A 24203-nucleotide genomic window follows, 5' to 3' on the forward strand; every position below is an offset into this window, starting at 1 on the left:
TACAGGAATGTATGAACTTATGGACATTTGACAGCTTATGAGATGATAAACGTTTGAGTTTGTGTTTTAAGTCCACTTTATGCACAGAAAGGCTAATCAGGACTGGACCTACAGTTTCAAGTGGGATCTGAACCACCATGTGCCTCTGCTGGGTATCAAACAAGTTGACAAAGTTACCACTATGCTGTCAAGAAGATCAATTATTGACAACAAAAATAAAATCTCGGATATATAAGCAAGTTATTTCATTCTCACTCTCAACAATTGTAAATTGTGGATGTGGACATGAAAAAGTCCCTTATCTCTCTTTTTTTAATTCTACATTTAAAGCATTTACTGCAGTGGACCCTTGATTTTATGTTTTTCAGGGGACCATGATGAAAAAAAACTTAAAATGTGGGAACATTAAAATCAGCATTCCTCTGCATTTTTATGTCATTTCCCATGTTAATATTTAATTCAATATTATAGTACTTCCATCATTGAAATTCCCATCTATTTAAAAAAGAGAAGAACTGCATAATGTAAGTTCACGGAAACAAATAGTTTTGCAGAACAGCCCCATGTCTATCATCTGCCAGAAGTCCTTATTCCTCACTGTCCTAATTTTCTTCTTGTTTCAGTTTTGGTTTATGTGAATAATGCACTAGTAAATAGTTCAGCATTAATGCCAGTAATCCTTAATGGCATAGTGTAGCATATCGAACCATGCTTTCAATGTGCATTCTAACTCTCAGAACTCAAGATTATACAGTGTGGCCCATTGTAAATATTGACATCATATCTGGCAAGGTTTTTCTCTTCTCCATGAAATAGATACACAAACAAAACGAGAAAAAAGATGCACGAAGAACTAAGGCAACCCTGTGCTGAACAGGTACATGCAGCACTACTCAAATAACAGCTTGCATGAAATAGCTGCTCACTACAAAACATACATGCAAATATACATAGAAGCTGAAAAAAAAAAAAATGTTCTGCACACAGACTGCAGTTAGGTATTCAATATGGATCATATACCTATCCATATAAGGTGTGTTCCAAAAGTCATAACAAAATGCACGAATCAAACGAAAGTAACTGGCCTTGTGAAACTGGTGAAAGTAGTTCTTTTTGTGACTTTAGGAATGACATCGACTGTATTTTGTTTGGAATATTTACGAACGGCGGACAATGGATGGGCTGCTATATTAGCGGCAATAAAATGTGCTGCATCGTCAGTGTTATCAACAATGAACTACCAAAGAAAAATAATCGGCAGCTGCAATGAAGTTTTCTTTTAAAATAAAACACTCAAATCTACACCATGACGTATACCTCTACCACTACCACAAATAATATGTATACTGTTCATCTCTGTACACCCAGATTTTGACCAACTGTTTAGTACATTCTTTAAAAAAAATCATTAACTTGAATACTTGTGCGAATTTCTCTTGCATGTGACCACATGTTTCAGATGCTTAGCTCTGGCCCAACACCAGCCTGCATGTCAACATTAATACCTACATAAATCATCAAAATTTATTGTATATTGCACAAGCTGTTAGTAATTTCAATATGAGATTTGAAAAATAAGTTAAAGAATGCTTTTACCAAGAATGTACGTTTTGCCATAAAATTTGCTGCTTTTTTATACTAATCTACAATCTTGTTCTACCAAAATAAAAAATGGCAAAAAACTGCAATACTTGCTCACATGTTTCACTCACACTCCTCATTTTAACAGTCCAGTGCTTTCTGCAGTTTGCAGAGGCTCTTGGTCTGTGTTTTTTTTTTTTGGTTTAGCATATGTTTTCCCACGTTTCTGCAACTAGCAGACAATTTTAATGCAACTAACTTGCCTCAGAGTCTATTAATTTGGTGGTTTGTTCTCGCATGGCAAGCGACTTTTGGAACGGCATATTGAACTCCCGAAATTCATGAAAGCACTTAATGCCAGTTGCCATAACTTGTTTAAAGCATTAACCTCATGCAACTTTCTTAACAAGCCCATAGTCAATTCGTATAAGGTAGAACACGCACACACACATGCATATGTATATATTATGCATGCATAAAAATGATCATATAACACATGGGACTTGGGACACATGGGAATGGTTTCTATCCATTATCTTCCCCTTCCCTCCTACTCCTCAAAATACTCTCTCAAAAATGATGTAAATACAAGAACAATAAAAATGTATAACCGGCAAGCAGAATAATGTCTCATAATTTAAAAGCATCTTGTATACCTCATTTGTATGGTATATCTTGTAGATCTCACTTTACACAGAGAGACTTTACAAAATTTAGGATCCTGTTATAGAAGGACATTTACAAAATATTTAATTGTGCTATACCCAACAAGTACTTACAAAAATATAAAACAAATCTGATATCATTGAGCATTTCTTTCACACTTTTTGTTGTTTATGCTTCATTTACAATTATGTGCACTACCTTCCATAAATCTTACCACCGGAAAAAGCTTTAGCAATTATTTTTTTTGTACCACAAAATAGTTCAACAATAAAATGAGATACAAACTCATATTTGTTTCACATATGAAAAATATTCAATCTGTTTTACATACTCAAGGCACTGCAAACTCAAAATATCAATGCCTCATGGAAGGGTCAACATATTTTGAACATTTTTCCACAATGTGAAACACTACAACTCATTTCTACAATAGCTAAAAACTAATATTACCTTGTTTACAAGTTGTCAACAGCCCCCCTTCCTCTATGCCAAAAAAAAAGAAAGAAATCCTATCTACAACCTACTACATAAACTTATCACTTAAATTATTAATGGACGGAATTCTTAAGTACATCTAATAACTATTGCATAAGAATTGTGATGGAATGATTATTATCCAACATGGTATCCTAGTTCTTTCAGTAATGCAGTCTATAGACTTCTACGTTCATTGTCAATAGCCTGCGTAATTACTTCATGCAAACATTATGTCAATACTGACACCTGCATGGTATAACAGGATTAGATGATTAAGCACAAAATTTCTAGACTCAAGGAAACCACCAGGACCTTTTACAGACATACTGTTTGATGTGTAAGTGGGTACAATACATTAACACTATAAAAACAGATATGAAAACTTGCAAAAGAATGGCTAATAATTTTTAAATGTATCACCACAATACAGAAGCAACATGGAGAATAAAGCATGTTTGATTTTACTACAGCACACACATATATTGTCACATGAAGCATTTCATCTGAAAGAATACTTGACCATATGCTGCCCACACTCTTTAAAAACTGGACACAAACAAAAAATCTTTCAACATTATCTTTTTTACACAGAAATGACAATTACTTACTTCCAATCATACTGACTAGCGTATTATAAATGTTACCATTAACTCATGTATACGATACACAACAAACACACAAATTAAACAAACAGATTGTGACAATCATTGGCCCTGAGGCTCCAATTCCTAAATCTTGAAGCAATGAATAAGATGCACTTTCAAAATATTCTTCCAGTAAGAGTTTCCCACTCTATGAGAAAACGGTGCATTCACAAAATTTGCCAACTAAACTTTCATAATAATTTGTGCTAAATGAGGAAACTTCATAAATTTATTGTAACATAAAATATATTGCACTTCACTGTTGTACCCATTTGCATATTTTCGCATGTTGAAGATTAGATAAACTTTACCATATGTAAATAAAATTAATAATGTAGCTTTAAACATTATATTTAAACAGTATGTAAACGTAATATCTGCAAAATTGATAGCATTATATTCGCCATTCTTTGATCCCATTTTCATTAAATTTCCTTTCAAACAATTGCCAAAATAAAATCACACCCACAGTCTTGCAATCATGATGTGTATATCTTTGGAAAAAAAATGCTTTATGCATTATAAACTACTACACTCTACAAAACATTATCTGAGATACCCAAATTGCTAAGGAAGACATTCATTCTACAGTCTGTAAGAAATACATCTCTTAAGGTGAATGCACCAATTCTGCACCATTGATGCCACGAACTGTAACGCTGCGTGGCTTTACCATAACACCATGGTTACCTTTGCAAGTAAAATACCGTCGACCATTCACCACACCATCATGTTTCCCCTTTGGCTGCCGAAGTTCCAAACCCAACCAAATGCCATCAGCAAAATCAACTTCTCCAATGAACTTAATAACACCTATGAAACAATAATAAATAAATTGCATCATACTGAAGAAAACAGTGTGTATGCAGGATAAACAACTTTGTATGTAAAATACTTTTACTAAATACAGGGTGTCCGGAAAGGAACTAGGGAAAAAGATATCATATCAATGAAACTACTTCATGTATTACCTCATAATGTGAAAGATGTGGAGATTGCAGAATTATTCAATTTTGGGAGGTATGCAGTTTGGTAAAAGCTTTTGCTCAGACAGGCCAATTGGGACTGGACCTACAGATTAAAGTGGGATTTAAATCACTGCAATGTGCCTACACCAGGGATGGAACCCAAAATGAGGGGACAGACAGTGCTGTCACATAGAGGAAAAGCACAAACAAACAAAAAAAAAAAAAGACTTTCCCAGGATGATACTGATTAGGTGCAGACTTGTTTAACACAGCCTGCCAAAAAAAACTTTTAAGCTTCTCTCTCTGATTATGTAAATTTGAAGGCAACACATGCAGCTGTTTCAGAGATGTGATGTTTCATTTTCACTTGTTCTTTCCTGGACACATCAATATGCCTACATCAGCAGACACTAATCAATTTGTCTGATCCTTAGCACTTGCCGGACAGGCCTGAAAATACCTCATTTTTTTTTTCAGGAGACTGTTTTTTTTTTTTCTGCTTTTCAAAAACTCTTTGAAAATACATTGCTAAGGGTCTCATTATTTACATTTTTTCTGAACTCTACAAGACGTCTTCTTTCCACAGATATATGTAATATAAAAGGTAAAGTTCCCCATGCCATGAGGCATATATGGGGGTAGGCCCCCCCACATTCTATCGATCTCAGCCATGGTGGAGGCAATGTGACCAGCACCATGTTCCGGCCACCTTTAACCCCAGGTACCCATTTAGTTGGGGGTTTGGTTACCCAAAAGCTAGGAGAGGGAAACTCTGATGTAAAACCAGGGGTAGGATGGACTCTGCAGCTATGAAAAGCAACCATCCAAGGGGATGGAAACCCCGAAATCAAAGACCTGGTCCCAGGTTGGGGGTTGGGCATGGGGCTGACAACCCCACTCCATAAAATGCACATTGTTCCAAAACCCCAACAGAAGCTTCAGAATGATGGAAGCAACCAAAGACTAAACAAGTGCAGAAAAATGGACTACGAATTTGGTACATGGAACACTCAAACTCTCCTGAGAGCTGGAGCATTAAAGACACTCGCAAAGCAACTCCTAGCTTACAGAGTGAAGATAGCTGCCATTCAAGAGACAAGATGGAGTGGCAAAGAGGAAATCTGGGACACAAGATCTCACACAATATTTAGTAGTGGCAAATCAATAGACCGGAAGGAAGGTGGTGTGGCGTTTATAGTGGATGCATCAATAAGAACAGTATCTTGAAATTTACCCCAGTAGATAGCAGGTTAGCATATCTAAGAGTGAAAATAAAACTGTACAACATGACAATTACCAGGTGTGCCAGTTAAAAATTCTTAATTTCTTCGCTGAATGGAGCTGGAAGCAAGGGTTGGTGCACAGTCTCAAGTGTTACGTCAGTGTGTTGCCAGGACAGTACCTGTCAAAACGCCATGGATGATGTGCAACCGAGTGCGAGTGATTGTAATATTGGGTTTGTGTGGGAAACCAAATAAGGAGCATGTGCGGCACATCCTGCATTTCTTGTTCAATCAAAAGAAAAACACGAGTGAAAGCCAATGTATTAACGCAAGATGCGTGTGTGCGTTGGTTTTGATGATTCAAAAGTGGTGATTTTGACTTGAAAGACAAAGATCGCTTGGGCCAGCCGAAAAAATTCCAAGATGCTGAATTGCAAGCACTGTTGGACGAAAACGATACGCAAACGCAACAACAACTGGCAGAGAAGTTAAATGTTGGTCGCCAAACCATATCTGATTTTCTTCATGCCATGGAAAAAACCCAGAAGGTAGGAAAATGGGTCCCACATCATCTGAATGACAGACAAATGGAAAAGCGAAAAACGGTGTGTGAAGTGTTGCTTTCTCGGCATGAAAGAAAGTCTTTCTTGCATCGGATAGTGACTGGGGATGAAAAATGGATCTACTTCGAGAACCCAAAACACAAAAGTCATGGGTTGACCAAGGACAACCTTCAACATCAACCAAAAAACTGAATCGCTTTGAAAGGAAGACAATGCTGTGCATTTGGTGGGATCAGAAGGGTGTGGTGTACCATGAGCTTCTGAAACCAGGTGAAACAGTGAATGTCATTCGCTACCATCAACAACTCATCAATTTGAACCATGCATTGATCGAAAAGCACCCAGATTGGGTGAAAAGACATGGAAAAGTGATTTTGCAGCACGACAATGCCTCATCACACACAGCGAAAGGCGTCAGACACACCATTTCTGCACTTGGCTGGGAATTCTTGCCCCACCCACCATACTCACCAGATTTAGACCCTTCGGACTACCACTTGTTTTTATCGATGTCTCGCTCACTTTCCCAGCAACACTTCAACAATTACGAAGATGTCAAACAATGTATTGCTGACTGGATCACCTCAAAATATGAACGATTTTTCTGGAAGGGCATCCACAATTTGACGGACAGATGGGCACAATGTATAGCTAGCGATGGCGCATACTTTGAATAAAGCATTTGTTACCCTTCTCCCCAGATACTTGTTTTCTTTCGGATCAATTAAGAATTATTAACCAGCACACCTGCTATAAATGCCTATGCTCCAACTGAGGACAAGGATGAACTGACAAAGGACCAGTTTTACTATAAGCTTGAACAACTCTATACCATCTAATGATGCAAAAATGATTATGAGTGACCTAAATGCACAAATAGGCATGGAAGAAGCTTACCAAGGCACAATTGGTTTACACAGTCTACATAAAGAATGCAATGAGAATGGCCAACGGCTTATAAAGTTTCCAACAAGTAAGAATATGGTAATCAGTTCTACACTCTTTCCACAAAAAGAAAATACATAAACAGACGTGGATGTCACCAGATGGATCAACACTGAATCAAATAGATCATGTACTAACAGAAAAAAGATGGGCATCAAACATAATAGATGTAAGAACATACAGAGGTGCCATTTGTGGCTCAGACCATTTCTTAGTTAAAGCCACCCTAAAATGCCGTATAATGAAAGCTAGAGCAGATGGTGTTTCCAAAGCTCAAAAACTCAGCATTGATAAACTTCAAGGTGAATAGACTAGTAAGAAATTCAGATCATCATTATCAGCCAAACTACAGAGAGAAGAAGATCACCCTACAGAAGACATAGAGGATAAATGGGAGTCAATGAAGAAAAATGTCAAGGCAGTATCTAAGTAAGTTCTTGGAACAGGCATTAAGAAGAAGAAAAAAGAATGGTTTGATGAAGATTGCAAGGAAATTGTTGAATTGAGAAATAAAGCATACCATGCATTATTGAATCATCAGTCAAGAAGGAAAAAGCAAGACCTACATCGATGGAATAAAGAGGCACACACAATATACCGGAAAAAGAAAAGGAAGTATATAACAGAGAAAATAATTCATATTGGAGAACAATTTGAGTCTAACAATACATATATGGCATGTAAAGAAGTAAGATCAATCACAGAAGGATTTAAAACTAGAACAAAATGTTGTAAACATAAGGATGGGCTACTTCTGGGAGATAAGGAAACAATCAAACCTATTCATAACTGGGATAACAGAGATGCGGTAGTATATAAATACGGAGAAAACTAGTACTCACTTTTATCCGCAAAGCTGTTTTTTTTTTTCTTTTTTAATTAATTTCAGTGGCCACTGCCACCATCCTCGTTGGAACTTGCTGTACTGTTGCTGGGCATGCATCTTTTGTTTGTAGTTCTCTGGCTGCCGCTAGGTACGTTGTTGTTAACTGTGCGTCTGTGTCATCTGCTATTTCCGGGCCATAACTGTTGTAGTAGGGGAATCCAAGTGTGGTGTGCTTGTGCACTATCGATGTTTAGCTCGTGCGGGAAGTGCATTATGGCATGCGTTTCCTTGATTTTGGTGTCTATGAGCGTGTGGGCAGTGTGTTTGACTTGAACCTTTTGAATTTTATGGCTATTGTATTTGATATGTTTAGCAAGACCAGTAGTGGGTTGGTCTTTTTTCGCATCTGCTAGGTGCTGTTGGATTCTTTCATTGACAGATCTGATGGACCTGCCGATGTAATGTACCTTGCATTCACACTCTGCATCGTATACACCTTGGTTATCAATGTGGGAGAGGAAGTACCGTTTGTTTGTTTGGGTTTGTGTGCTACTTTGATGCCATATGGGAGAAGGGTTTTGGATATGTGGTTGGAAGTTGTGGGATGGTAGGGGAAGGCAAATCATTTATATTGGCCACTGGGGGTTGATTGTGGCTGGGTTGCTTGCGGATGGGTTGATTGTGGTTGGTTAGGGTGTCTGACCTGTATTTCCACTCTACTGCACCAAGTGGAAAGTTGTGCTTCAGTGCAGCCATGTTTCAGGGCTATTTCAGTGATGGTGGCTATCTCCTCTTCTCTCAACAGTAGGAGAAGGCTCTTTGATAAAAGTTCAACCACTCATTGGCTTTTTGCTTGGGGGGATGGCTAAAGAGAGCATGTATGTACTGGTTGCCTGCATCCAGTTTTCTGTAGACAGTGGTTGTGAATTTGTTAAGTGCATGGCTGATGGTGATGTCCAGGAAGTTGATTTTACCATGTTTTTATTGTTTACGGGGAAGTTGAGCCTGGGGTGGATGCTATTTAGCTTGTTCACTAGAAGGTTGAGTTCTTCTGTCTTTTTGTATACGACTATTGTGTCGTGCGTGTACCTTCCATATTGGATGTATTGTAGTTCTGGAGTGTGGAGTATCTCTTTTTCAGCCAGGTGTATGACGATGTTGGCTAAAGGAGCAGCTAGCAGATTGCCTATTGCAAGGCCCTTGGATTGATTGTAGAATTTATCCTCAACCTGAAAGTAGTTTTGTTTTAGACAAACTTGCAATAGTCTGGTTATCTCTTGTATCTCTAAAGCAGGGATTCTGTTTGTCAGCCATCTTTCAACTGAACGCAGCGCTAGGTCTATGATGACTGAACTGTACATATCTACTATGTCAATGCTGGCTAATTTTGCACTGTCAGCTTGCACTATTGAAGTCACCAGATTTTTAGCATCGGCACTGTTGCAGAACACATATGTTAGTTTGTGGTTGAATTGAGATATTTTGTTTTTTAGCCAGTTTGTTAGGTGGACCATGGGGTAATTGAAGCCAGCTATTATAAGGTGCATGGGGATTCCAGGTTTATGAGTTTTGGGAATGCTATAGGCAATGGCAGGTGAAGGGTGGGGGTTGAAAAGGAATTTGTGGTCTTGTTCACTGAGTATGACACTAGATTTCACTGCATTTTTCACAATTCTATTGTACCTGTCTGTGGGGTCCTTTTTGATGACACTGTATGAGTCACTGTTTAGTTTGTCTATTACTTTCGTAGAGTAATCGCCCTTGTGCATGATTACAAACTGGTTCATTTTGTCAGATTTTAGACACCAAACTTCATTGGTGTTCAGCCATTTGCCAAACTCAGAGAGGACAGAAGAGATTTCTTGGTGCACTGGATTAGGTTTCCTGGTTTCACTGTTGGTCATCACTTTTTGAAAAATTCCGGCTGCTGACGTTCTGATGTTTTCTGAATCTTGGGGTTTGGGGGCAAAACAAGCTGTTTTTTCTGCCGCACATATGAGGTCGAGGGTGGGAGGCTTATTGTTTTGTACATTAGAGTTATCACCGTAGGCAAGGAGTTCTTTGAATAATGCCATAATGCACTTCCCGCATGAGCTAAACATCGATAGCGGGCAAGCGCACCACACTTGGATTCCCCTACTACAACAGTTATCGCCTGGAAATAGCAGACGACACACAGTTAACAACAGCGTACCTAGCGACAGTCAGAGAACTACAAACAAAAGACGCATGCCCAGCAACAGTACAGCAAGTTCCAATGAGGATGGTGGCAGTGGCCACTGAAATTAATCGAAAAAGAAAAAACAGCTTCGCGGATAAAAATGAGTACTAGTTTTCTCCATATTTAATCAAACCTAGATGGAAAGAGTACTTCTCTAGACTACTAAATTCAACACAGTCGGTGAATGCCCACAAAGAAACTAGCAAGGAAAAGAATTGCCAGGAAAAATGAAGAACCAGTGAAATCCCCTACAAGGCAAGAATTTGAAAAAATCTTAAAAGCCCGAAGAAACAATAAAGCTCCAGGAATAAATTACATATCAGCAGAGCTATAGAAAAATGGAGGGATCAAACTCAAAGATACACCTTTTCAATCGATAACAGAAGTATGGAATTGGGAAGAAATGCCTAAGGACTGGCAGAGAAGCATAATTTGTCCAATATACAAAAAGGGGGACAAATTGGAATGTAAGAACTATAAGGATATTTCACTCTTATGTACAGTGACAGACACTGCTGGCTTGTAATGAATACATTGATTTTAAATGGAATCATTACAACCTGACAGTGTCTGTGACTGTACACCATATAAAATATTCACATCAATAATAAGAAGCAGATTGGAACCATATGCAGAAACAATCATAGGAGAATAAGGCTGCTCCACCATTGACCAAATATTTACAGTAAAACAAATATTGGAGAAGTGTTGGGACGGAAACATAGATGTCTTCCAAATCTTCGTTGACTTCCAGCAAGATGACTCCATAGATAGAGATATGATAGGCCATATCATGAGAGAATTCAGAATACCAGAGAAGTTAGTCAGATTGGTAGAATTGAGAATGAAGAGTACCTTTGCCTCTGTACGCATCCAAGCAGAATTGGGAGACTTCTTTGAAGTCAACAAGGACTGAAGCAAGGAGATGGACTGGCCCCACTAATTTTCGACCTGGTGTTGGAATACGTTATCAGGCAGCTACGAATTGATAGCAGAGGCACTCTACAATACAAATCTACAATAATACACAAATAGTTGGATATGCAGATGATATTAACATCATGGGTAGATCACTAAGAAGAGTAAAGGAAGGCTTTAAGGAGCTGAATGAGGAAGGCAAGAAAGTTGGACTAAAAATAAATGAGAATAAGACAAAGATATTAATCCAGTCAAGGAAACAGAATATGGTAATAGAAAACTTTAACATCGAAATGACCAACTACTTCTCATACCTAGGTACAAACCTGAATGATAAAAATGAAGAAATAGCAGAAATACAAGCATGTATTCAAACAGCAAATAAGGCCTACAAGGAGTGTGGAGAATTAAGATATAATGACGAAATTTACAAACTTTATAAGGAAGTACCTCTCTCCATATACATAAGAATAAAAATACTAAACTGGGCTAGCCATGTAGCTAGAATGGATGAGCACCGGATCCCGAAGAAGATGCTAGGAGGAAACATGGGAGGAAGAAGACCTGCAGGAAGATGAAGGATCAGGTGGGAGGACAGTATCCAGGACGTAGACTCCATCCTTCACATCAGAAACTGGAGAAGAGCAGTCCAAGAGAGGACGTTCTGGAGAAAGAAAGTTGGAGAGGCCATGGCCCGAAAATGAGCCGAAGCACCACGGTAACATGTAACCCATTTGTTGAGGCTGAGTGAGCCCAGAGCCACATCATGTGGGGGATGAGGTTGGGAAAAATTCCGACCTTAGATCCCCCCTGGGAATCGGACCTGGGTCTCCCTCATGACAGTCACATACCAATGACCAGACCACCATGGCTTCAGATGTACAACATATATAATATGTTATGTTTTATTTACATTTTCTCACACTTAAGAATGCTTTTCTGTGATAATTTTTTGAAAGTATGAAAAATTAAACATTGCTTATTCTTTTAAAAGCAAACATTACAAACATGATATACATATTGGATCATCACTGTTTATAATCTTTACACATGTGCAATATAAAATTATACTTATATTTCTATAAGTGATTCAGTGAAACATAAAAAAAAAAAGGTACGTATCTAGAAACATATTTTGGAGAGGAGGGGTCCAAACCAAGTATCTCAATAATAATAATAAAAATTTATAAATTAAAATAATTAAGTTATAATTAAATTAAATATTAATTAAAATATGTACATTTATTAAGTGGCCGTGGTGGCTCAGTCGGTAAGGTAATGCATCTGACTTCCATGCTAAAGGTACCGGGTTCGATCCCCGGCCGGTTCAAAGCCGGGAACTTTTCTAACGTTGGAAGCATCCCCGGCACCCACCCAGCATCGAATAACATGGGTACCTGGGGGGTAAAGGCAGTCAGGGGTGTGATGGTGATCACATCGCCCCACTCACGACCGGATCAAGAAAGTGTGGGGCGTTACCCCCACACCCCCTATATGCCTTCATGGCATGGTGCTAAGCACAGGGGATCACTTTACCTTCACTTTTATGTACATTTATTAATATTGCATTTTTATAATTACATGAATACGTAAAAAGATGGTAGATATAACGTCACATCTGTATTTATTGTCCAGGTTACGTGTACTTAAGATCACCAAAATTTGTGTAAAAAGAAGGAAATTAATGTAAATAGATAAAGAATTGAATATTTATCAAATATATAAAAAAGGATGTTAGATCCAATTGACGAAAAGTAAATAAGTAGTATTGTGCATAAATCTTGCTTGGCACTGTCCTTCAAAGCAATACGATCCAAATATAATAATAAATATAATAATAACCCTTGCCTTCCAAGTTCATAGAAAATAAATAACCATCGATTATAGTACAATCGAGTACAGTATTGTGCTGAAAACTACATTTTTATTATTTTATTACTTAATAAGTCATTCAGGAGGGTTCGGACCCCTTGGAACTCCTCCCCCTAAATACATGCTTGAAAACAAAGCAACAGAAAATTGTGATTTGTGACTTTTCCTGAATGCCCTAGAATTGTTCAATGTTATTCTCAAGAGTATAACCAAAAGTGCAAATTAATTGACATGAGTAGAAGTAAAAATCAGCAACAAAGAAATCGTGACATCTAGCGGATGGAATTTGAAAGAGGTGGTTACAATACATGTGCACAGATCATTCATTCACAATACAAGTGCATAGAGAACAACAACAGGCTATGCCCATCGTTCATTCAGAAATGGTTTATATATTGATGAGGGACTCCAGGGTGGCCAATCTAGTACCTTGATAAAATTCAAGTATAATTCCCAGTTTTCAAGGCAAACTTTCAAAAAATTCAAGGGTATAAGATGATGTTTTCTCTACTTCAACCTTACGTATTACTACCGCCTCTCACCACCCACACATGTACACACACAAATATATTAACAATATAAAGGGTCTGTGCGATTCCAACATATCCGAAAGTTCTAATTCCAATCAATTAAATGGTATATATATTTAAAATATTTACTTTGAGGGACGGATTTTACAATTTCCATTTCACATGCTCAGACTCGAAATACATCTACTATAAACGCAAGTCACAATTGTTACAAGATATATTAATCTACAAAAAAACTGTTAATTGTTTAAGAACTTTAAACTCAAATTTAACTAATCAACTTTAAGATATCTTATCTTGCAATAGCGTTTTATAGCCATTGTCTATACCAGCATGACAACATTGCCTGTCAAAAAGCAGTGACTGTATGTGAATGGTTCAGACACACTGGTTCCTGTAATGGACTGGCCTTCCCAGAGTTCAGATCTGAACACTATGTAACACCATGGGATGAATTTGAATGTAGACTCCACTCTAGACCCCAACATCCCACAACAGTACCGGCTCTGGCTACAGCTCTTTAGGAAGAAAGGGATGCCATTCCTCCAGAAATGTTCAGATGCCTGGTGGCATGTTTGCCTGGGATATTACAGGCTGTGATGAAGTCAAAGGGCGGACCCACCCCATATTAATGTTCAGCACTGAGGAGTGTCTCACAGGAAAAGTGTGACTATGGTTTGGGAAGGTGTCCGGATACTTTTGATCAGATAATGTGTGTACACATATGTGAATAATGACTGACATTTGAAATTCCACTTTTGCATTGAAGAAAAGATCGACTTACCCACTTCATGATTGTACAGCACATTAGTCCCAACTTCAAGCCAAAATTTATCTTCTGATTTCTTGTGGTTGAAAGGACTCATCTCAGATGTAATCTGCCACTGTGGTGAATCACTTGCAGCTGATGAATCCAGAGCTTCCTCGCGCTTGTGACGTAGTGAAAATGATCGACACAGTGTAGGAGCTGCACCTTTGTGGAAACGCAAGGACTGAGATCGGCTGAGCTGTGATGCATTAGGACTGGATGATTTGTTACCTCGTTCAGTATCTTTATCTTCTGGAGCCCTGTAGAGACAGATGCACGTGGCGCTGTTTGGAGTTGCATACCTGCTTCACAAGAGACATTCTAATAGGGGAGTCTGTGTTTCTGTACCTTAAATTTACTTGTAAATTATTGCATTGATAGTAAACCATATTTATGTGTCTAGTGAGTAGTATAAAGGTGGGAAGAATTTGTAACTGATAAATTAAAGTATAATTTTGCATTCTGATATATAAATAATAGGGATGGGCCATTATGTGTGTTTCAGTTTATTGGTAAAATTACCGATTATTTTACCGATCTGATATATCTATAAATATCTTATAATTTAGTGCAAAATTCTGACATTTTGTTATAATTTTTATGGATAATCTCCATGCTCATGTTCTTTTTTAAAAAAGTAAATGTCTAAATATGCAACTTCTTTTGCACTGCAGTCACCTAGAAACAAACATTTATTAAGGAAGTCAACGAACCATTCAGGTTCTTCAAGGACCATTTGGAATTTTTTATCAGAATGGTAGAATATCAGTTATTGGTATTGGTAAATTTTATATTGGTACTTTATTGGTATCAGCCACAATTTCATATCAGCCCATCCCTAATAAATAAGTTAGTTAGACCTCCACAAAAGATATTTGCCAAATTGCTGAATGAGATACATTTTTATTAACTTATTTGGGAAAATTCTTAAAACAATCAACATTATCTTATAATTTGGCATACACACACACATGGGATGTACAGTCTGTTTAAAAAAAATGGTGCATAAATTTGGTGAAGTCCAATGTCTCCCGAAATTAAGTTGGTAGCTTTGTAACAAGGAAGACCTGCAGAAAACTAGATCTGCCAATCAGAGCGATGCTCACTTTGGACGTGAAGCGATAATATTCAATGTTCAAGATAAATGTTTTTTTAATATCTTCACAACAGCATTTGCAACTAGTAGGAAGATGACTTAAGTGATTCCAGAAAAGAATCACAAATATCACAAACCTCTCCCAACATCTCAACACCAAAAAACATTCAATCTCCTCCACAGGCATACTTCACCCTACTGGCTTCCTCATGGAAATCATCATCAAAGAAACACAGGCTACCATCCAGCAGAAACTGACACTATACTCCAACAACAGACAAGCACACTCCATCTGGCCCCCTGTACTTCGAAAGATCCCGGACAGCAAGAATAATTGCACACCTCATGCACAAGCCCCTACCACACCCCCTGGAGTAGCACAACACAGCAGACAGCCAAACCTACCAACCATCTCCCTTCACTGCTGCCAGACAATGGAAATCAGAACATCTGAGAGCATGGCAGATGACTCAAGCAAACAAACAACCACCATCACTGCACACTCTAAAGCCATACGGGAACAGAGCAGTGATGCACTATCATCTCCATCCTAGATGCCATAACCTTTGTTCATGAAGGCAGTGGTCCTTAGAAATAAACTACACAGCAGATATACAAAACCTCACCTACAACTTTAACCTGAGGTGTTACAGCCCGTGAGGGCCAGTGCCTGCCTACAGACTGCCAGCCTCACTCCCACCAGAGGTGGCCGATCATTCAACCAGTTATGGCTTGACATTGTGGTCAGCACGACGAACCCCCAGTCGTTGTTGAAGGTTCTCTATGGCCAAGTTACGCTACTTTTTTAAAGCTCCCTAATTTCCACATGATGTTGGGTGGCCACCGGTCCCATACACAGGCCGAAATCTCAGGAAAAGTTGTTATGTTTCCTTAGGAGACTCAAACTTGCATGCATCTCGTAGCCAGGGCCCAAAGCTTGCACCTTAGACCACATGGCCATGGTGTGGGACAAACTTCACACACACAAAGTAAAAAAAGAAGTTATCCCCTCACTCCCTTAAAAGGTCATGAATACACCTCCGGTGTGTAAGTGTGTGTGGAAATTGCTTCATGCAGCAGCTATTTGCATATGAAATATCACTCATGTGGTGGTGGCACTAAAAACATGATAAAATGTACAGAAATAATCCTCCATTTCTTTCCTTTTGTAACTAGTAAAAAAAAAAAAGGACTACTGGAGTCCCAACATCTTTGTCCTCAACAACTGCATTATCTTTAAAATGGCAAGGAATTTTTTTTTGGCCACCTATGTTGCTAACTTCCCCTCTCCTCCCTTCCTACCAGTCTGTACTGTGAACTGGCTGTAGTTGCTGCCATCACCAGTGTGCAGTCTGGCAGCTGCAAAGCTGACACTTTCCAATATCTGCTTCCAACAGCAATGACTCATCCAATGTTTTGGATCTTCAGTCTTGCAATACTGCTTTACCTTGGCAATTACTTAATACAATCACCAGGCAAAAAACCAAGAGTTCAAAGCAATGCGAGATCTACAACCTGCAAAATCCCATAGTGCGGGGGGAGGGGGGGGGGCAGAGACAAATAAGCCTTTAGGGGGCCCTCAGCTATTGACATAGCAGAGGGTTCATATATGCGTATGTAAAAAATAAACGTAGTTACTCAGGGATACAGAAACGAATACAATATACCTAGATAAAGGTAAAGTATCCTGTGCATGGAACCTTGCCATGGAGGCACATTTAGGGTAGGGCCCCACATATTTTCTATGTCGACCATCTTGGAGGTGATGTGATCAGCACAATGCTGCAGCCTTCTTTATCCCCCCCCCCTCCGGATACCATTAGATTTGAGGCTGGGTGGGCCCTAGAGCCGCTTTATGCAAGGACAAAGCCAGAAAAATTCCAACCTTTTGTCACCCACCCCGGGTCTCCCGTGTGGCAGTCAGACTAGAATCAAGTCAGGTGAGAATTTCACGAGAAATGCAGGAAAAAGTCTGCATGATTGTAACAAATGTATCATTTTCCAGGTGTACATTTCCTTTTTAAAAAAAATTGAGTTGAATTCATTATGGCGGCCACCAATATGGTGGACTTCCGCATGGAACACACCAATGTGGTTTCCCCTAAGGCTAACCTGTTTCTATCATGACCAATTGTACCCAGCCTAACTCCTTTAGTTTTTATAGGGAATGTTAAGGGACTTTTGAATCACTCTCTAGGCCCTTATATGTGACTTTGTCAATATGAGGTCAATAATTCCACACCCATACACATACATTATGTGTGAGGTGGTGTGTGTGTGTGTGTGTGTGTGTAGAGGTACGTAGGTGGGGGGGGGGGCAAGATTTGTAGATGCAGCACTGGTTCAAAGACAGCAAACTTTCTGCTCTTGTGGTGCCATCTGATAAACAAAATCATAATGCAGCTAAACAAACATTTCAAAGATGCAGAAGATTGCAGGAAAGAAATGCCTAGTGCTAAGCAAAGAGCTATTGAGATCCAAGTCAGCAACCCCAATTGTAATTCCCATACATCTTCACACGATGTTGAATTAATATAATCCCTGCCTTTTTGCTCCTGGAACAATTCAATATTCAATGGGAAGGGACGCAGAGATTGATTGAAAAAATTATATTCCAAATCTAACAATAAATCATTGATCATCATAAGAGTAAATAGCATCCCCTTGTTTTGATGTCTAAAAATGGAAGAGCATGTTTTGACTCTATGCTGATATGCTAATCGGAACTAGACACATAGTTTAAAGTGGGATTCGAACCATTCTACATGTGCTTCCACTGTGAATCAAATTCAGGACACTTCAATTACAGTATACAAAGATGATCCGCCCCACCATGCACAACAGAAAGCGATCATCACCCTTGCCTGAGCTTTAAAAATTGGCAATAAATTACCGATTAACAGAATAATGGATATACACTAGACTCTCGCTAATCCGGCCATTCCTTGCACATATGGGTGCCGGATTATTGAGAGGGGTCGGAAATTACGTACTACTATGTAGTTTAAACACATAGGGACTATACAGGCTGTACTTTATGTGTTTCCTTTTAGAAGCCATAGTATGTACTGAACTTTACTGTAAGAAAGTCACAATTTCAAATACCGTACATATGTATAGCATTGTTTAACATTTTTAACTAACAACATTGTTGAACACGATAATGTTGTGTGCGTCATTTCTGCTTGAGTGACTACAGGCCAGATGTGGGCCGGACTACTGAGAGGGCGGACTATTGAGGGCCGGAATAGCGAGAGTCTAGTGTATTCAGATGCCTAAATTAACAAACTTCCATTGAACCTAAGAGGCAGCAACTAAAGGCAGCCATCCCCCACCCCTTTCTTGGATTTCATTTGGCTTGATTAGGGTTTTAAGTTCACTTTATTCACATCAGGACTGGACCTACAGTTTAATGTAGGATCCAAACCACTATGCACCCCCACTAGGTATCGAAGTACTTTAAGTAGTTCTTTATGTCCTGTAGTGGATTTTACATGAATAATAACTGCAGGTCTTAATAAGATTGATCAGATTAAGTAAATGTGTTGACAGTATTCTTACCTTGTTAATTTAGAAGCTGAAGTAAAAATCCCATGAAGTGGACGGCATGAGAAATATTTCGTTCCATTCACTGTTCCATCATGTTTACCTTCAGGAAGGTCAAGTTCAACTCCAACCCACCTTCCACACGCAAAGCCAGTTGCTCCAACATACCGAATGGTGCCTCTACGAAATTCACCTTTATTACCTGGCACAAATACTCGGTCTCCAATCCCCAGCTCGTGGCTCTCCTTATCAAGATTTAGCCCTGGGAGAAAAAAAAACCGTGAGACTTGATCATTCTGAAATTTCTGAATCTGAATAGTTGATGCTTTCTAACTACTGAAAATGTAACTTCACAGCTTTGACAAAAGAAGACAGTCACATATGTACATTCCATAATTCTGTATACCAAAATGAAACATTTGTGGTCTACACAATCATAATTAGTGTTGGTGGTGGTGGCCAATGAATCAAATATTTCAACACATAAAAATGAATTTGACGTTAAACTTCATGATTAATTTTGACAATACAAAATTCAATAACTACACATAAGAGAATTACTAACTTTTTCCTGACTTCCTTGAAATGATTCTATTAATTTCAGTGGCATCTGCCACCATATACATGGGATCTGAATCTGAATTTAAAATTTTGGTTGTGTCAGCACTTAGGCTATTTTGAACCCATCACACTATGCGGGGTCCAGCCCCTTATCATAACAATAATAAAAGTGTGTCTCAAAACAAAAATATCCTTAGCTTGGTTAAAATCTGAGGCTGTAGAGGGGCACTCAGCACACATAAGGACAAGAAACAGGACAACACACAAAATTATACTGGTCATAGAACCAGTCGCCAGAGTATTGTTAGTCTGCAAAAAACAGTCCATGGTGTACTATGTGGAAGTGAGGGTGACAATTGGGTGTACTACGTGGAAGGTCACCCCTTACACCCCAGAATATACATGGGAACTTGTTGATTCCCTGTAAAGTACTTTGAAACATTAGAAGCAAGTCTCGTGGAAAAAAAATAGTGATTCACTGATGCGTATTTATTAAAATACCGCCATTTCCCAAATATGAACAACATTCAAATTGAAAATTTTGGATTAACCAAGCTCATTTGGTGATGAATATAATGTTTTAATTAATGAAGGTAACAAGGCAATCCAATTTAAATGGTCATAGCAAAAGGTATTAGCATATTCAAAATATTAATGTTATATAGCATACCTGTGCAGACTCTAGGGGAAATATGGGAGACATCCACTTTTCCGTGATTTACTTTAACTCGCTGCATAGACCTTCTTATCGAAGACTTTCTGTTTAAAGTTGGGCTGCTTATTTTTGAGATTCTATTAATAGGAGCGAAAATCCCTGAAAAGAAAATATAAATTATGAAATAATGTTTACAATGTTTAAACTAAGTATTCTCATATCTTCTACTAGAATTAACCATTGTAACATCACTTATTGATTCAGGGTGGCTACAAACAAGCAGAAATGAAATTCCCTGCCTTTTCCAGGTTTTCCAGGACAAAATTTACATTTTCCCCTGACAATTCCAAACCAAACTAAATCAATGTTTTTGCAAATGGAAATAATAAACTCATACAGTTTCCTGTATGGTTTTGTTAGGTACCAATATTATCTTCTATGAAATTGACAATTTATCTATTCTCTATGATTTGAATTCAAACTGCAAAACAGTGAATTTGGAAAATTATTACAATTCACAAGCTAGGGAAGGATTGTGGAATTTTGTCATGCAAAGTAAGTTTAAAATAAAATACTTTATTATTTTTAAAGTTACGACTAAATGAGATAAGAGTGAAGAGTGAATGATTAAGAAATATAATTTGTAATTTATCAGTCTCCTTATACATTCTCGGTGCATAAAGCTACTTCTCTCTTCTCTGCAATGCAAAAAATTTAACTCTTGCATATAAGTGAAACAACTGAATTGGACAAAATAAAGTGTCATATTTCCTTACATTATCAATGGGATTTCCGCTTCAGTACAGTATATCCAAGTGAAGTACTGTGAAACTGAGAACATGCAGTCATACCATTAATGCTGACGAAAAGGGTATGTAGGTATTAGAAATTTAATGCAAGGAATTTAGAGAACTGCATTGTATAGGTACCTGATTTAGCTAACCACATATTAAAACAGGAACACACTAATAATAAAAGCTTCTGAAAGCTCATATACGAGGGGCATCCTGCAAAAAGCTCCAATGGTGCCTATACGCAGCACTAGTGGTCAGAGATAGACACACACACATGCAGGCAGGAAGAAGTGGCATGTAGCTGTAATCTGGTACAGTCGCAATGCAGTCCTTTTAGGACAGTTCTAGGTTAAAGATTGCAGCTCTCGTACAATCTCCTACCGACTACGATGTAGCACACACTGCATGCTCAGAATTTGGCACAGAGCCACCAGCAATCGTGTGAGGTGTGCAGACCGGACATCTTGAGTGATAGTATGGTCAGACGATGGTGCAGACAATTCATGGAAGGCGAATCGAATGTGCACAACCCCATACAGCTGAGTACACACGGGCCCTATGCATCACTTCAGATGAGAGATCTTGTACCACTCCCTGTACAGCCCTGGCCTTGAATGTACCAACTTTCATATCTTTGTTTAACTGAATCAGTTTGGTGTTTTAAGTCCACTTTATGCACAGTAAGGCTAATCGGGACTGGACCTACAGTTTAAAGTGGGATCCGAACCACTTGTGCCTCCGCCGGGTATCGAACCCGAGACCCCTTGATTACAAGGCGAAGACTGCGCCATTGAGGAGGCCCTTGTTTAACTGAAGAGGTTTCTGGCAGGGCAAGGATTTGACAGCTACTACAGTAGAGATAGTTCCAGTCTTTGCTGTCAGACACATATACCATGGGTATACAAAATTTAGTGCCGACAAATGTCAGAACAACGGTGGTGATTATGCAGAAAATTAGGTTAGGACTCACTATTACTAATGTAATAAATTACAACTGATATTCATGTTTTATTTATGCCTAATCGGTAGGGACCTTGATATTTTGTTATTTTTTACAAATTGGTGTATTTTCTTATTTTTTACTATACGGTGTTATTTTTCCCAAAATTCACATTTTCATTTTAGCACATTTTCTGGAAATATCTGAAATTATACCTTCATGGTGTCTTTAAACTACTGTTTCAAATTGTAAGTCACATGGCTTATGCCTCTTTGTGAGAGTTTGATATCTTGAAAGTTATTTTCCATACACCTTTTTTAATTTTATGGTAAGCATTTTAGATAATGGAATTTGCCCCATATATACTGAAGGGTGCATAATGACCATAAGTGGCGACATATCCAAAAAATTAAAATCAAACAAACTCACGTGACAAATACCGATATATTACGGCACCAAAAACTGGAATTATCTTTTTATGACTTGTTAGTGTTACGTTTCCCAAAATTCGCATTTTTGTTTTAGAACATTCTGCCAAATATACCGAAACTTAATACTCCATTGTGCTTTTAAACTATTATTTTAAATTGTAGGATACATGGTCTACGTATTTTCGTGACAGTTTGATATGTTGGAACAGATTTTTTGAGGAAGTAAAAGTAAAGTGCTCCCCTGCGCTTTTCCATAAAGGTGTATAGGGGTGTAGTTAGGGCCCCACACTTTCTTGATCACGGCTGAATGTGGGGGTGATGTGATCAGCACCATGCTCCTGGCTACCTTTATCCCTCAAAGTTCTTCAAATGATGCTGGGGGTGCCGGAGCAATTTGAAAAGGTGGGAAACATCCCTGTTCTCCCCCACAGGGGATCGACCCCGGGTCTCTTGCACAGTAGTCAGATGCCCTAACGACTGAGCTCCATTATTACTCACTCGACAAATGCCGATGGTGCGCACTTAGCTTCGTAATTCAAAACATATCTCGTGCGACAACTACGAAGATGTGGCTCCCGTGTGACTGTAGATACGCACTCGATCTCCTATTAAAACCCTGCCACTTTGCTCTGTGATGCAAATGGTGTTGATAGAAGTTGAAAAATTCGTGGGAAATGCATGATTTAATGTGGCTGTTGGAATTAATCCATGTACGTATAACTCTATAGTTTACTATTGAGTAAAATGTTGGAAAACATGCATGTTCTAGAAAAGACAACAATGTTGGATTTCATGGAATTTTTCGTTGTTTTAGGACAATTCTTTAAAAAAATCGCTAAAAACGCCAACAATTCGCATTTTATGCCAAATTCGCATTATTTCGATATTTCGAAAGAGCAAAAAATGTGTCCAGACATCACTGCACATTCCTAAACATAACTTTGCAGCAATTACCATTTCTCACGGTTTTGGCGTTTGAGAAAAATCAATGTCCCTACTAATCGGAAATTATTTTCTGGCCACCCCTCGTATAAATCAGTAGATGGAAAGTGATTTGCTTTTATGATTGAATGATTCGAGCAAATATGATATTAAAATATTTACGTATTTATTATTAGTATTTTATTTCACAATATTGGACATTAACTTCACTCAGTGAGAGATTAATGACCATCTCTCACGAGTTTAAACAGAAAGGACAGAGAGTGGCGTTACTTTCGGTGCAATACTAGTGTTGCAGTAAATTTGAGGTTGAGAGCATGCACTTGCCAATTTTTATAACGTTCACCAATGCAGATTTATGTTTCACTTTTTCGTGATAGTATTCAATATATATCCCGTTTGGTTGGATTCTTCTTGATATCTTAAGAATAGTGGAAAGTCATTGTAAACGTATGTTAACTTGTGCGAAACCAGTAATATGCCAGGATGATGAAAGAAAACCTTCGTAAGAACTACTACATTAAATAAGGTGAAGTGAGCCAGAAGAGTAATAAAATTCCAGCATCATATTTGCAGTCTAAAGCTCTTCTTGTTTATGCATGCGATTTTTGTTGGATGTTGCAGTCCATGCAATTTCTGTTGCATGTTGTAGTGATATACTTTGTCGGGTGGCGATATTCGACAAAAATCGTATGTATCAATGGAACCTATTTGTTTCCATGTTCCTTCAGTTTGCCCAACAAAATGCCTTACTACAATGTCCGACAACTAGCTATCGGACGGTGCCACCCACTCTTATCCTCTCCATCTGTTGACAAGTCCCCTTACTACTCCCATACGGACAAGAAAAAAATGATAATTCAATGCATTTTCCACATAAAGAGTAAGGTCGTACTGACCTGATGATACCATATGGTATCATGGTGCTGATTACGAAATGAATGTGCTTTTTGGACCTTCATACTCTTATGTTTGGGTCGAAACTCTGACACAGGT

At 38.3% G+C, this 24203-nt stretch overlaps 1 protein-coding gene across 3 annotated transcripts in view; it reads right to left on the bottom strand.

The window, feature by feature from the left end:
* Positions 1-419: 419 nt before the first annotated feature.
* The window catches only part of LOC145983915 (CAP-Gly domain-containing linker protein 4-like), a 147296-nt gene continuing 123512 nt past the window's right edge, over positions 420-24203 (bottom strand). For 2 of the 3 annotated variants that reach the window (XM_083117048.1, XM_083117047.1), the window contains exons 8-11: positions 20116-20259; positions 18900-19146; positions 14219-14544; positions 420-4181 (exon numbers count right to left, since the gene is read on the bottom strand). In XM_083117048.1, the coding sequence (XP_082973174.1) occupies positions 3979-4181; positions 14219-14544; positions 18900-19146; positions 20116-20259 (920 nt within the window). In that variant the 3' untranslated portion in view covers positions 420-3978. The remainder of the gene's footprint in view (positions 4182-14218; positions 14545-18899; positions 19147-20115; positions 20260-24203) is intronic. The other variant, XM_083117049.1, reaches the window with a different exon arrangement.

This window comes from Lepisma saccharinum, chromosome 2 (genome assembly GCF_977018435.1).
Source record: "Lepisma saccharinum chromosome 2, izLepSacc3.1, whole genome shotgun sequence".
NCBI classification, from domain to species: Eukaryota; Metazoa; Arthropoda; class Insecta; order Zygentoma; family Lepismatidae; genus Lepisma; species Lepisma saccharinum.